The sequence below is a fragment of the Ursus arctos genome, unplaced genomic scaffold (assembly GCF_023065955.2).
Source record: "Ursus arctos isolate Adak ecotype North America unplaced genomic scaffold, UrsArc2.0 scaffold_23, whole genome shotgun sequence".
NCBI classification, from domain to species: domain Eukaryota; kingdom Metazoa; phylum Chordata; class Mammalia; order Carnivora; family Ursidae; genus Ursus; species Ursus arctos.
The window spans coordinates 3,840,759-3,856,598 of NW_026622908.1; the positions used below are offsets into that span (position 1 = coordinate 3,840,759).

The 15,840-nt window shown below is 47.2% G+C and overlaps 1 protein-coding gene across 18 annotated transcripts in view; it reads left to right on the plus strand.

The window, feature by feature from the left end:
• Window positions 1-15,840, plus strand: part of TEAD1 (TEA domain transcription factor 1) — a 260,007-nt gene that overhangs the window by 229,665 nt on the left and 14,502 nt on the right. For all 18 annotated transcript variants that reach the window (XM_048213483.2, XM_044379696.3, XM_057317462.1 and 15 more), the window contains one exon: window positions 12,291-12,431. In XM_048213483.2, coding sequence (XP_048069440.2) covers window positions 12,291-12,431 — 141 coding nt within the window. The remainder of the gene's footprint in view (window positions 1-12,290; window positions 12,432-15,840) is intronic.

The window sequence follows — 15,840 nt, forward strand, 5'->3', positions numbered from 1 at the left end:
TGTGCTTTTCCCCAATCCCTTAACCTCAGTCACAGTATGGACTTTTTTTTTTTTTTTTTTTAACTTGAACGCTTGCACACATCTAGGCAGAATGTAAATTGGAAGTTCTCTTAACCTCTTAGGAGAATCCATCTGACAGCTGTTCCACTAATGCTTTCTGTCCTGGGTCGTTTGGCTCAGTGGTCGCTACCAAAGCCCAGGTCAGGGGTCCATCTTTTCCTGCGCGGAGCTGTTTAACTCCGCTCCCCGCGGTGGTTAGAGGCTGAGATGCTAAGCCGGTGTCCTTGCTAACCAGAGGTCCAGGGGCAAGCAAGCACATGATGATGCATTGGCACTTCCCAACGTTTGCCCTTTGACGGCGGCATGATTCGCTCCTCTGTCACCATACCTCAAGAAAAAGCCCGAGAAGGAAAGAACCAAGTTAGCACCTTCAGGGTGGTTCTCATTTCCAGACCCAGTTTTGCAAAGAAGAAGTGGATTATGTGGACATGGTCATAAACCCCTCAGGGGTCTTGGTCAGTTGTCTAAGATTAGACCTAGGCCCTTGGTGATCTATGAAATCCCTCCTCCTGGGGCAGGTGGAGATCCACAGTACATCCTCCCTACCCGCCTCATTTTAATTTTCTTTTTGCATTACAAAAGCAATATAGGCTTATTACAAATAGTCCAGGGAGATCAAAAAGCCATAGAAGAAAAAGGGAGATTTCCCCACAGCCATGTATCCTTCTGGACTTTCTGCATGTATCTACAAACATGGTACATCATTTGATTTTACTAAAAAGAATTATGCTCTGATGTGAAAATGTTGGGGTTCGGAGGGAACAGTCAAGAAAAAAATTCTTGAGACATCTTGAGTGCAAATAGGGCGGATTTTTTAAAAAGATTTTATTTGAGAGCGTGCACTCATGCACGTGTGCGCACAGGTGCACAGGCAGGGGGAGGGGCAAGGGAGAGAGAGAGAGAGAATTTCAAGCAGACTCCTTGTCGAGCGCGGAGCTGACGTGCGGCTTGATCCCACCACCCTGAGATCCCGACCTCAGCTAAAATCAAAAGTCGGACACCCAACTGACTGAGTCACCCAGTCACCCCAAACAGGGTGGTTTTTATCAAAGCACCGGGACAGGACCCATGGGCACAAAGAGTTGCATTGGGGTTGTCCGGGGTGGCCGATTAGATACTTTCATCTTGGGAGGCAGTAAGGGATAGTGAGTCTCTCAGGAATTTTGGAAGCTTTCCAGGACCTTGAGGGGCTAGCTGTTGTTAGAAAAAGGTCATTTATTACTGTCTAATAAGACCTTAGTCATGAGACCCCTCAGATGTATATCAGGAGGCCATATGCTTGGAGGATGATTGCCAACATATATCTGGGGTGGGGGGGAGATAAAGGAAGTTTCCAAAAGAATTTTTACGTGTTATAAAGTAGATTTACAGGATGCCGGAGGTCAGGAGAATGTTAAGCTAAGATTGCCTTTTGCCCTTAGCAAAGTATTAATAACATTGCGGCAGGTAAGTTTCTAGAGGAAGAGCACCCTCCCTGTCTCAAGGACTTGTCAGTGGGCTGTAAGTTGTAGGGAAATTTCCTTCTTTTCTTTGGCTTTGTTCTCCACACCATGCTACATGTATTATTTGGCAACTTCATTTTTCTCTTAAAATATTCTGAGCAGAAAATTGTCTTCTTACAGTGATGAGATTTGAGAATAAGTCCCAATTTTTGTTATCTTTTTGGTAAATGTGACTTGTCAGTAGAGGTGCCAGATTTAGCAAATAAAACTACAGGCCACTCAGTTACATTTGAATTTCAGGTAAACGACATACACTTTTTTTAGTGCGCATATGTCCCATGCAATCTTTGGGACACACGGATAATAAAAAAAAAGTTTGTTGTTTACCTAAGAATCGAATGTAACTAGGCCATCCTGTATTTTACTTGGGAGCTCTACACTTGTTAATTGATCTGTTGTCATTCCACACAGGACTTTTCTTGCAGAAAAACTCCAGACCAGAAAAAGGTCCTGTTTCCGGGTTGGGGGGGTGTGGCCGGTGTTCACACACCTGATGGACGGGATGTGTGCAGGGCTAGCTCCGCTGGGAGCCCACGACTCATTAGCTGCCTCCATAGGAAAGAACTGCCTTTGTGCAGCAGCTGCCTTGTACTTGGGGCTGAGACCTTGGCTCTGTCATCCCAGCGACTGTGCGAAGTCACCAGGGGCAGTTACCTGAAGTTGTGTGGGTGATATTAATTGAATTTTTAAAAAATGAATGCTGGTATTTGTAGGAATTTGCAATGCAAACAGCCAGTCTTTCAAGCAGTGCATATTGTAATTAAAGCAAGCTTTTAAGATTCTTTGAAGTACTAAATGTTTATGAAATTCAAATAGGGGTGCCAATCTGCACAATAAAGGGGCTCTTGGTGGTGTTTTTTTAAATCTCTATTTTGCAGATGTAAATATATGCCATAATTAGTGGAAAGTAACTTGAAGAGCGAGGCTGAGTTTATTCCTATTATTCTTATTTAAAACAGCTGTGGTAGGAGCCCTACAGCTGCTGTCCCGTTGTGCTGGGCAAGGGCACAATGCTCCCAAGTGAACGTATTCAAAGACTTGCTTCATCGCTCTCCCCCAGTGCAGGTTGCCTTGTCCCCTGGTCGTCCTAGCAAAATTCCCCCGCCCCAGTCCTCTGATGCCAAGGGGGCTGGCTTCAGGGGTCTGGGCCAGGGGGCAGATGCATGCAAATGAGTCAGGCCAGAGGGTCTGGGAGCAGCCAGAGTCCTCAAGCCCCCCCACCCCCACCCCACCCCCCAGCACTGCCTCCTGGGCTACGTCTGCCCGCAGGCTTACTGCCCAGTGCAGAGCGATTGTCCTTTGGCGCCTGCGGGAGCAGCTGCAGGCCCACGTGGTGCCCTGCCTGGCCGAGCCTGGCCATGTGGCAGGCCTGGACGGCCGCCCACAACAGGGCCCGGCTCCCAGTGCCGCCTGCCAAGGAGCCAGATGCTGCCATTGGAAAAAATTGCTTCACAATTTGAAATCTTGGTCCTTTGATCATAGCTCAGAGAGGATGAAGAGGAGAGGTTCAAAGTGGTGGTTTGAAAATGCCAGCGTCTCCTTGCATCCATCAGTGCCTATTAGACTGTCTCTTGTCAGGGACAGTCCTCTTGATGTTTTCATTTCTGCAACCAAGCCATTCCCACCCAGCTCTTCCAAGCCCTGGGGGTGGAAGGGAGGCCTGCGTGGGAAGGGAGTGTCCAGCTGCCTCCTCCTTCCCTGACCCGGTGCCCCTGCCTTCTCCCCTGCCTGTGGGGTTATCTGCTAACTCTCCATGCCAGCAGGCTTTCTCCCTCTGAGCCCCAGGACAGAGTGTCTGTCATCAGGTCAGCGCCGCTCCTGCATGAGCCGTGCACTTGGGTTCTTGGTTTGGCAGCTCCAGTGCTCACAGGTCCTTCAGAGCCCTGGGGCTCTGCACGGACGACCCCCTGGCCCAGCCCTCCCGTCCGAGGACTCTGCATCCTACTTAGCAGGGCTCAGCCTCATTTTTCCTCACCCATAAAATGGGAAGGATCATTTCTTTAAAGTATATTGCTTTTTTATTTCAAATTTCAGGAACGTAAAATTAAACAGTGGAACAGACACATGAATAGATGGGCTAACGGAATGAGAAGTAATAGAGGAGAAATGAATCCAGAGTCTCATCTGGTGACTGACATGTTTCCACTGCATTTGATGAGTGTGAGACAAGAAAGATTGAGGGAAGGTTTTGGGAAAATTTGATGTTTCCTTTTTTTGTTGTTCTTGGTTCTTTGCTGTCTGATGCAGTTCGCTTTCTCTGCCTGGCACTGGGACCCGATTCTCCTTTGACCTTGTATCGCTTTCCAGGACTTGCCCACAAGTAGACCCTGAAGTCTTTAATTGATTCAACACACATGTATTAACGATTGCCCCTCTTTTTTTCAAGAAAGAATTCTGTAACCTCTCTAATCATCTCTTTGTGGGAAAGATGGTAATTTTGTGCTCGTTTGAGCAGTTATACACAAAACTTAAGACTGATCATGAACTCCCGGATCAGAAAAATGCTGATTTTGCTCTTTGTCAAAAGCCATCGTTGTAGCTGTCCTGCACACCTGATCCTTGTGGACAGAGGCTCCCACGGGTTCCGTGGGGACTGTTTTTGCTTATTGATTATGAACCACCATTTTTATGGGGTCACATCTCTGTCGATGTGGCTCGAGACTCTGTCTGTATCGGTCCTGGGGTGTGTTTTAAATCACCCAGTTACTGGGAGCGGTGGTCAGCGCTGTTCTCGTCTGCCTCTATGTCTCCTATGCATGGTCTCTTCCCGTCACCCCAGCGGCTTCACGAAGCAGGTCTCCTCTGTGGGTAAAGAGGAAGAGAGAGACTCCAGGAAGTCACTGCTGTCCATGCGGTCGGTCAGAGGGCTAGGAGACAATAAGGACAGATGAAAAGACAGAATTCACAAATATCTGGACTAGCTGGAAGGGAGGGCTGATATCAGGATGGGGTTTAATCAAGAGAAATATAGAACTTGAATCTGGGGAAGCAGATAGGGCCTGACGAACCTTGTTGGCAAGAAGGGGAAGAGGACAGGTAAGAGTAAGGGGGAAATGAACGAAAATTGCAGAATTGTCTGACAGAGGGGTTCTGGGGTCTGTGTGATTCCAGAAAGCAGAACTCTAGGTGCAAATTACAGGGAAGCCAGTTGCAACTTGAAGGGTGTGGCGTCAGAGTCCCATCCAAGACCTTAGCCATGGGATCTGTGACTATGTCTCATTGCACAGAAAGGGGAATCAAGGTTGCTTAGCAGCAGCAGGTAGGAAGAGTATCTTGGATCATCTGAGTGGGCCCAGAGCAATCACCAGGTTCCTTAAAAGCAGAAGAGAGGGGGGTCTGGGAGAGATGACAGTGGGCAGCCAGAGAAGGACCCAGCCTGCTGTCACCGGCTTTGACAGTGGGGGGAGGGGCCCAGAGACCAGGAATGTGGGTGACCTCCAGACTCTGGAGGAAGCAAGGAAAGCGCGCGTGCGTGCGCGCGCACACACACACACACACACACACACACAGCCAGTGCTTCCGGAGAGGCTCCCTGCACTGCCAGGACCCTGACCTTAACCTGGGGAGACCAGTGTCAAAGTCTGTCCTGCACAAGTGTAAGATCATCAGTTTGTGTTGTTTTAAGCTGCTTAATTTGTGGTCATATGTTAAAGCAGCCAATAGAAAACTAATATAGCAGGAAAAAGAGCTTATTCACAAGTCTGCCCAGCACATAGTAGGTTCTTAAAGCAGTGGTTTTCCTGTATCTTAGCCTGAAGGCAGCACAGGTCAGTATATACTCTAGAAAGGATCCCTGCATTTGGTAGTAGGAGAAAGACCTCTAAACCCAGTTCATTTTTGGGTCTCTGTTCTAAGGCATAATGGGCCAAGGTTCCTTACACAGACCGGTTTGGACTTCCCCTCCCCAGCCACAATTGCGTGTGTGTGCACCTGCTGGCGTTTAACACTTCAGAGCCCGGCCCATAACCATTTTAGGCTGTCTTGGCCCCAAAGGAAAGGGTAGGATATGGTTGGAATTTAGGATTTGTTGGGAAGATAAGTTTGCTGGGTTTTCGCTGTCTCTTGGATTTTTATCTTAATTTGCTTCTAGAAACTACCCTGTGGTCAGATAAAAGCTGATGAGGCAGAAATAGTTTGTATCTCTGATACCAGCACATTCTTTCTTATTTTCTTGCCTTCAGAATTGTATGAAATAGGTTTGCCCTGAGCTTTCAGTTGGGAAAAAATGAGTCGAGAGGGTGGGTAATGAACTCAGTGCGAGTCTTGGGCTCATCACAGAGTTTGCCTCCTTTGTTGTTGATTCAATGCTTGCAATTCTTTCACTGATATTACCTTTGCTCCATGGGAGCTCAGAGAATGCATTTCTTTCTGGGATAATCGTAACATCCTCAGCTGACAGATGATTATCTTTCACATCAGTACCTCCTCCTAGAGAATTCCCGAAGAACAGCTGTGATATGGTTGGACGGCTACATGATTACTTTCCATGTTCAAGAGTAATTGCAGAGCAGTTGTAATAGCAAATTCGCTATTTACTGTTAGTTGAGAAGCCTTTTAAAAACTAACCTGTTGGGGCGCCTGGGTGGCTCAGTCTTTAAGCGTCTGCCTTTGGCTCAGGGCGTGATCCCAGAGTCCTGGGATCGAGCCCTCCATCGGGCTCCCTGCTCTGCTGGGAGCCTGCTTCTTCCTCTCCCACTCCCCCTGCTTGTGTTCCCTCTCTCGCTGGCTGTCTCTCTGTCAAATAAATAAATAAATAAATAAAATCTTTAAAAATAATAATAATAAAATAAAAATTAAAAAAAGTAAAAATAAAAACTAACCTGTTAAATGTATAGTAAAAATTAAAGTTTTCTCCACCGTCAAAAAAAGAAAAGCAAGGTAATTCAAAAACCATCTGTCCCTCTTGTCTAAATAGAAGCTAAAATGTACATGGTCCTCATGACCCAGCAGTTCCACTCCGGGGAGCACAAGACAAGTGCGTACGCATGTTCATTAGAAGTCTACGCAAGGATGTACTGAGTAGCACTCTTGGGGTGTGGGGGAGGGCCGGAGGGAGAGGGGGAGAGAGAATCTTAAGCAGCCTCCGAGCTCAGCATGGAGCCCGACATAGGGCTCCATCTCAGCACCTTGAGGTCATGACCTGAGCTGAAACCAAGAGTCAGACGCTCAACCAACTAGCGCTCCCCAGGCCCCTACAGAGTAGCACTCTTGACGGTGAGTCCGATTTGGAAACTTCGCCAGTGCCCATCAGTAGTAGGATGCGTAGATGGTGGTATTTTTCATCAGTGCAATACTCTGTAGTAACAGGGGTGAACGAGCTACTCACAGCAGGATGGATGAATCCTCACCCTACAATGGTGAGCACGTGAAACTAAGCACCAAGGAGCCAGCACTCTATGAGTCCACCGATTTAAAGTTCAAGACACCGCACGGAACTAATGTACAGTGTCTTAGCCTCGAGATCGCCCCTGGGAGGGCTGGGGGTGGTTGTGCTGGAAGACAGCATGGGTGGGAGGGCTTCTGTTTCTTCATCTGGGTGCTGGTTACATGGGTGTGTTCACTTCATGAAAATTAATCGAACTCTAAGCTTGTGATCTGTGCATTTCTCTGAATGTATGTCAGACTTTAATTTTATGTAAAAAAAATTAACTTCTTTAACTTTAGATATCACAATTTGTTGAAGTAATTTCTGAGCAGGTTTTCGTAGCGTGTATATATTAATAGCTTCATTTTTGATACTTCCTGTCGTTAAGACTACAGGTCATCCATTCCCAATTAAGACTAATGAAAATTATTTTGGGAATTCTAAGGGACAGTGGTGAACCAAAGGTAAGATGGTGGGGACAGGCAGTAAGGATGGCCATGGTCTTAGAGAAGTTTAGATGGCGAAACCATCTAAAAATTGTTCTCGTTTTTATTATCACCATTGCCCACAGTTCTAAACAATGCCATTGATAAAATACTCCTTAAAAGAAAAAATCTTTTATTGACCTGAGTCCTAAACTGTTGGTCAAGTTAGCATTTTTAATTCATACATGCACATATGTACGTTTCAAATTAGCACACTTCTGTGACTTCGCCGTTGTGTTACTTACTCTTTCATACCACGTGTGGACTCAGCCTTGTGTCTGTTCCTAGAGTCATGTGAGCTGCAGCCCCGCGGCTTCCCGCGGTTACAGAGTAGCTGGGGAAACGAGCCGTGGTAGCGCAGTCATTAGGAAGATGGGAAACAGAACTTAGGTCACTTCACTTCTGTCATTCTGTTACCACTTGGGGAGTTTTGGTGTTGGTAAAGTTTAAAACAGTGAAACAGAGCACTGGTTATTGCTGCAAATAATTTTGTTAAATAAAGGAAAGAGGGTCTTAAAAATGAATCGGGTCTAGTGGCGTCTACGCAGTATGCCACCGCAGTGGGACAGCTGCTTTCACCAGCGTCACTGGAGCACGGGAACTCAGACGGGAGCGTGGAGGCTGTGGACGCTTCCAGCAATCGTGCTAACATCACAATGTGGCAAATGCCATTCTAAACGTCACGTGTATATTTCTTTGTTGACTTCTGTGCTTGCTTCAGATTTTAAGTGTCCGAATTAGTTTACGCTGTTAATGCCACTGAAGCCACTAAAGTAAAAAATGGAGCATTTGACAAAAGGGTAGAAAAGAAAGCATGGTGCCTAGGGAGCTGAGGAGCCGTTCTGGAGAAACCTCCCCCCGTTGTATCCCTGACGGAAGTGGAGGTCCGTGGCGGGGGTCGGTAGCTGAGGCTTCTCCCGCGGGCTCCCCCCGCCCTGCTCCTCCCCGATGCACTCACAACAGAAACACCGGACTGCTTTTGACTGTTCACCAGGCTTTCAAAACAACTTGGTTGTATCAAAAATAACGAGTTTGTTAAAATACTCACTATGTATTTGTAGCCCGTTAAAACCCTTTTGATGCTGGAAACTTTTTAAAGCTGGAAGAAAGGAGGAGTAAAAGTAATTTCTTATGCACCTTGCGTGCTGCACCTAAACTCATTATCGTGTCTGCGCCGGGAAGCACCGACAGGCTCGTCAGTAGAGCACGTGGTACTTACTAGGGCGCATCTGTGCCGTGGAATAGTGTGCGGCCACTCAAGTGGGGGCTGCCTGCGTTTTTAAATGGCTGTTCTTCTTAAAACTGGTATTCCATATCAGTACTCTATAAGTTCTAGGATGTAGCTATGTACGTATATATTCTATTTTAAAGCAAGTTTTCGAAAAATGACTTTTTGTGCAAAAAGGGGATGTGTATGCTTGCGTGTGTGTCTCCAAAAGGGCATTTGAGAAACAGTTAACACGGTCACCAGTAGGGAGGTCAGCAAGTTCGGGAGTAGAAATAAAATATAGACTCTTTTTCCAGTTTGATTTTTATTTTATTTTATTTTATTTTATTTTATTTTATTTATTTATTTTTTTTTTATTTATTTTTTTACTTACCACATGGGTGTTTTTAGTTTAAGAAAGAAACAAACACTTGTTGGCACAAGCTGTGTGCCGTGATTACGAGAGCATAAATCTCACCGCCGAAGAGTACCCGAGCCACTGCTCAGAGCCGTGTGTTCTTCACTGGTGGAAGAACAAAGCAGTGGTTCTTAAAAGCCCACTCTTTTTTTTTTTAAAGGTTTATTTATTTGAGAGAGTGGGGGCAGGGGGACGGGGTGCAAAGGGAGAGGAGAGAGAGAATCCTTTTTTTTTTTCTTTTTAAGATTTTATTTATTTATTTGACAGCCAGCCAGCGAGAGAGAGAACACGAGGGGGAGTGGGAGAGGAAGAAGCAGGCTCCCAGCGGAGCAGGGAGCCCAGCGCAGGGCTCGATCCCAGGACTCTGGGATCACGCCCTGGGCCAAAGGCAGACACTTAACGACTGAGCCACCCAGGAGCCCTGAGGAGAGAGAATCTTAAGCAGACTCAATGCTGAGCACGGAGTCCAACTCGGGGCTCTGTCCCACGACCCTGAGATCACCACCTGAGCCGAAACCAAGAGTCAGATGCTTAACTGGCTCGGCCACCCAGGCGCCCCTTAAAGGTCCACTTTCTTTCTTTTTTTTTTTTTTTTAAAGAATTTATTTATTTATTCGACAGAGATAGAGACAGCCAGCGAGAGAGGGAACACAAGCAGGGGGAGTGGGAGAGGAAGAAGCAAGCTCATAGCAGAAGAGCCTGATGTGGGGCTCGATCCCATAACGCCGGGATCACGCCCTGAGCCGAAGGCAGACGCTTAACCGCTGTGCCACCCAGGCGCCCCTTAAAGGTCCACTTTCAGTGCACGCCAGGTGGCAGCCGCAGAAAAGCGGGTGTAATCCCGGGTCAGAGGTCCTGTGTGCCGAGGACACGTGGTAACTTTCTCCTCTGGCAGCTGGAGCTCGGTAGACCCTGGGGGGCGCGGGTGCAGATCGCGGTCAGGCTCAGACATCATCATTTCTTGCCACCCTGCTCTTCACGGAGCCGACATCAAACCTTCGACTGTGAGAAAAATGTACTCCTGGGTATTTTTATTTATTTACAATTTGTGCCCCCATATAATTCCGAAAAGCAAAATACGAGGGAGTGTCACTACCTTTATGGGCAATAGAAAAGTGGACAAGGACAAGTAAAAGCAGATTGTAACCCAGTAAAAGGATCCGTACACTGGTTGTTAGTAGCTATTAGAAATGCCCGGGATAGGTAATTACTGTAGTTGAGCTCTGAATTTAGCTTTGAATTTCTTGGCATGTAAGGAAAAAAGGGGAATATAAAGCCTATGGTTCTTTTTATTCAAAGCCAGAAAACAGGAAGTTTTGCCTCAGGAAAGGGACATTTTCTTGATACTCAATTCAAGAAGGGAATTCAAATCCTTATTAAAAATATATGTAGGATGACTCAGGTCTTCCTAGTGCCCCGTGAGCGTCAAGGTTTTAAGATCAGCTGGTCAGAATGTGCCAGACTCACAAACTGTGGTCTCGATCGTGTGGCAGGTACCCCTGTCCTTCTCCAGTCCCCACGGCAGTGCAGACCCCGGCCCTTATCTGGAAGGCCCGTCAACCTCTGCCCTGTCTCTGCCTGTGCTCTCGCTCTTCCAGAGTCATCTTCGCACTGTGTTCATGGTGCCTCTTAGGAAACGCAGACCCAGCCATGACCTGTCACTGGGCCCCTCCTGTGCACTTATGACTCCTCCGTGCCTTGGTTTTAGGATCTAAGACCAAACCCTCCTGCCTCTTCTGCCACCCTCTCTCCCCTGCTGCCTTGATCCCAGCCTTTCCTTGGCCTTGTTTCTGGTTATGTGCACTTTGTACGTTCCCAGGGCACGTCTGCCTGCCTCAGTCAGCGCTCCTTCCTTTAGATCTGAGCTGCCTCGTCCTTGGAAGCTTCCCCAACCCTGAGGTTGGTTCTCATGCCCTCTATGCCTCTTGCGGCGGGAGTGTTCATCCCTACGGTGATGTCTTTCCTACTCAGGCGTGAGCCTGTGGCAGTAGGGACTGGCCCAGGTCTTGCTCACTCTGACCCCCGGCTCCATACCCAGTGCCTGGTGTGCCAGAGCCCGTCAGTAGGTATTGGAGGGGAGGGAGCCATCAGTAGTCCAGCCACTCCCGTGGCCTCTAGCCTCCATCTGCAGTGGACACTATTCCACATTGAGACATCTATCCCTGAAACACAACTCTGATCACATCACCTCCTTGTGCCAGAACTTTCCAAGGGTCCCCATTTCCACAACCTGGGTCCTGGCTGCATTTCCAAACTCACTTTTCCCACCGGCCTCAGCCCTTGCGCTGTCGCTGGAAGGAGGCACCCGAGGCCCCTTCTGCCCAGTGTCCCCTCAACCCATCTCTGCACCTTGTAACCATCCCGTAAGTAATACCCCTGGCTAGAAGTCATGCCTTCCGTTGTCTGGACTTCGACGTGGTACTATTCCTATCTCCGTTACAGTTATTTATGTACATAGCTCCCGTTTGTAGTCCTACGTAGTGTCCAGCATGAACCTCACGCAGTAGGTAATCATCAGACACCTTAAATGAGTGGGAAATATGAATTATTTAGCCTCTTTATAAGCCAGTCTTTACTAGGAACCATTTCCCTCTGATGCTGTAATTTGTAGTAAATTTTCTGTTTTTACATCTGTAACAAATGGCCAGTCAGCTATAGATCTCCTGTTCTTTTAAATGTATCTACAGATCAGGGCACCTGGGTGGCTCAGCCAGTTGAGCAACTGACTCTTAATTTCCGCTCAGAATATGATCTCAGGGTCCTGGGATCGAGCCCCGCGTCAGGCTCTCTGCTCTGTGCCCATCGCAGAGTCTGCTTGAGATGCTCTCCCTCTCCCTCTCCCTCTGCCCCTCCCTCTGCTCTCTCTCTTTCTCAAATAAATAAATATTTAAATAAGTCTACAGATTAGTGACTATGAACCCCATTCACATACTGCTTTCTGCACAGATTTCAGAGGCCTCAGGGATCTTTTAGGACAAGGGTGCAGTATTGTTCTACGCTGAACACGAGAAAGCAAATTGCAGTGGACGCGTGTCGCATTGCCGTTGTCCAAGGGCGTGCTCTTCAAAAAGTGACCAGTGGGCCGAGGACCATGTTTCTGGATAAGCATCACCTCACCGCCTCCTCGAGCCACACCTGCCCTCCACTCGGCCCCAGCAGTCGGAGGTCCTAGCCTGCCGCTCACTGGTCACTGCTTGTTACCATGACTCTGGCGATGAGAGCGTAACCCCCACCTCCGTTTCCTTCCCAACAGGCCGACCTAAACTGCAGTATTCAGGACGATGCCGGGGCTTTTTACGGTGTGACCAGTCAGTATGAGAGTTCTGAAAATATGACAGTCACCTGTTCCACCAAAGTGTGCTCCTTTGGGAAGCAAGTAGTAGAAAAAGTAGAGGTAAGTGGGCATCTGTCCACCGGAATCTTCATGCAAGGGCCGACTGCCGCCTTCCTTCCGGCTTTCATTGGAGTGGAGAGTTTTACTTTTTTTGGCGTCTCCTCCTCCCCCTCCCCCTTTCTCTCACCTCTTTCCCCTGTTACTTCTAAAAAGACAAAATGATCTGAAAGCAAGTGGAAGAAGGCAGGGAGGAAGCCCCATGCCAGCTCTCCTGGCCGCGGTCGCCTTGCCTTGTGCGGCCAGCAGCGTTCAGTCCGACCCGAGGGCTCATGGGGTGCCCTGGTGTGGAAGCGGGTGCAGACGGGCCCTGCCACCCATCAGATGGTGCCCTTCCCACCCCCAGGTCCAAGGGCACTTCCAGGCATTGTAGATCACAGCTGTGGTGAAATTCAGCTGAGCGGCACCTGTCTTCTAAAACCCGGACACCTCCACTGGTGGTGGTGCTTTTGCCATTTCCCCTCCTTTAATTCTTTTAAACAGATGGCAGCACATGCTGGGGTCAAATACCTATTTGTAGTTTTTATATTTCATGGCCTCCCTCCCTGTCAATAAAACGTGTGTTCTTTTTACCAGCATGGGTTGCTTTGTGTGAATAATGTTTGCAGTTGACATTCCACGTAAAGTTGAATTTTCCGGTGTCTCCTGCCCGTCACCTAGTCGATCCGTGTCCAATGAGCAGCTCTGGTTCACGGTGGTCCTGGAGCTCGCAGGTCCTGGAGCCCAGCCTGAGTGCAGCAGACTTCGTGCCAGGGCAGGGGAGAGAAGAGGCACTGGGGAGGAGAGCGGGGGCGAGCGTGTGGGTTTTAATACCTGGGGCTGAACAGTGAGGCTCTGGGATGCGGCAGGCCCTCGTAGCTTCCTGAGCACAGGACGGGCCTCCCGAGACTGGTGTTGAGGACGTGATCCTAGCCAGAGAGGACAGAAGAGTTGACTAGATGGTCGATGGGAGCTTAAGTATCCCGAGCTTCACTAAAACGGTAATAGGGGGAATCCAGTAAGACGTTTTGGATGGAACTTAATAACTCACTGGGTATTAAAAACCCATGAGGAAGGAGAGTCAGAGGTTACATGTTTTGTGTTTGCAAGGACAGTGCTGCCACCAGCAGAGATAAGAAAGTAAGGTGCTCAAGAGCACGTAGCCAGGGGATGGTTCTAGATGCAAGATGAGAATTTGGAAGACAGGTAAAGACTGAGAACACCGATCGGGGATCCTAAGCATTAAGGATCATTAAAGCTCTGGGAATGGAGAACTAGGTGCAGAGAGGGAATAGCAGCAGCACAGGAATAAGGATTTAAATTTGGGGAGCAGTAGCTAGCCCTGGGGTGAGTGGACCAGAGACACCAGCCAGAGGAGCAGAGAACAGAAGTGGATGAGAGAGGAGGGGAGCTGGCTCAACGTGTGTCTGGGAAGCGCAAGGAGAGGGTAGGTGAGAAGGTGGCCATGTAATGAGACAGGCCGGGGAGGCCTACAGCCCAGATGACCTCCCAAATCCTCGGACAAGGAGGGAGCACAGTCGCCTGTCGGTGGTTGGGAACGTGGAATGTTCCTGGTAGGCATGACTGCTGAGTAGTCAGGTTGTCAGGGCGCACCTGAGCTGACCCTCCTGCCTGGGTAAGAATGAACTGGACAAGTTACGCAGTTTCCCAGATTCCAAACTTTTTTTCATTGTATCCTCCAGTAACACACCCAAAGCTTTCTGTAAGTTCAGGGAGCAGGAAAAGGTTGCCTTTGATGGATGAAGTCCCAGGAATTTTCATGGGGAAGTTAGTGTGAGTGGTAGGTGGAGTTTTATAATTAAACTTTTAATTCCCTTAGAATGTACTTCTGCATTTGGTGTGAGATGGGAGTCTGCTTCTGTTTTCTTCCAGATACATAGGTGTTTGTGTCAAACTGTTTATTAAGTGATTCATCCTTTTCCCACTGAGTAGATCTGCGATCTGTCCCCCTAAAGTTACTGCATATCCTGGGAGCCATTCCTGGAGTCTCTCTGACGCCCCCCCCCCCCATTTATCTCTACATGTCCCAATACCGTGTTGATTTGATTACAGTGGCTTTATAGCACATTCTTATATCTGCTGACGCAAGTCAGTCTGGCTGTTGTTTTCCATATATTTTCCAGGCTAGTAAACAGCATTTATTCTCCCACAAAATGAGATCAGTTAAAAAAGCAGAAGTAAAGAAAACCAAAATCCTCTCTTGATCAATCTAATTGTAATTGTACTTGGTTTAGACATTATTTTGGGATAAATGGACACATTACCAATACTAAATGTTTCCATTTGAGAACCTATTTGCATTTCCATCTCATTTATCTTGATAAGATTTTATAGTTTTCACATACAGGTTTATCCCTTCCTTGTTAAATATATTTCTAAATACTATATAATTTGTTAATGCAATTTCCCATTTCTAGATTTTAATTACTAGAAGAGAGGAAAGCTCTTGGTTTTTGCTTATATATGTTTTATCTGGCCATCTTGCCATGTTCCTTCCCTTATTTATCTCCAGTGGGTTTTTTCCCCTAGACTCTTGGATTTTTCTGTGTATATGGTCATAGCAGCAGCAAAAAGAGAAGGCTTTATTTTATCTCTTCTTTTCCAACGTTTTTGCCACCTTTTCTGTTTTGGTTATTTTCTCACCTTCTTTCTATTTGCTAAAACCTCCAACACTGTCATAAAAAGAAGTAGTTAACTGCTGCCCATAGAGTTGGTTTTGGGGTTTTGCCATTTGCGGGTATATTCACTGTTGGATTTTATAAATGGTCTTTATTTTATATTTAAGTGCTTTCTTTCTATTCCTGTTGTACCTAGGGTTTTTATTAGCAACAGCTGCAATATTTTATCGAATGCCTTTTCGGCATCTCTTCGTATGATTTTTGTCCGGTTTCTGGGCATCACGCGTTCATACCTGTCGTGTGTGGGGCCACCACAGCATTCCTGGAGAAAGGCCTGCTTTGGACACACTGATGTATTCTCTTTGCTGGGCTGCCTAAGATTTTTGCATATCCTAGGTGTTACTAGTCTGTTCCTTTTTCTAATCTCTTTACGTCCATCAATTTCATTAAAAGATTTGGGACACCTGCCTTTTCCTGTGGTCTGACAGTGTTTGCGTAACAATGAGAATAATTATTCCTTAAGAGTTACATAAAACCCAGTGATGAAACCATTTGGTCTCTGTACCTTTTTCAGTGGTGAGTCTCTGAGCAATGGTTTAGTCATTTCCCTCCTAACCGACGGACCAGGGTTTTCTCCTTTGTGGTTCAGTATTAGTAATTCATACTTTGCTGGGAAATCATCCTCTCTAGGCTTTCTTTGCCTTAGAGTTATGTGAAGTAACCTTTTACAGATCTTCCCATCTCTACTGTAATTGCGGTTTTGTCTCTTTTCGGTCTTAAGCTTGTGAAGGCTT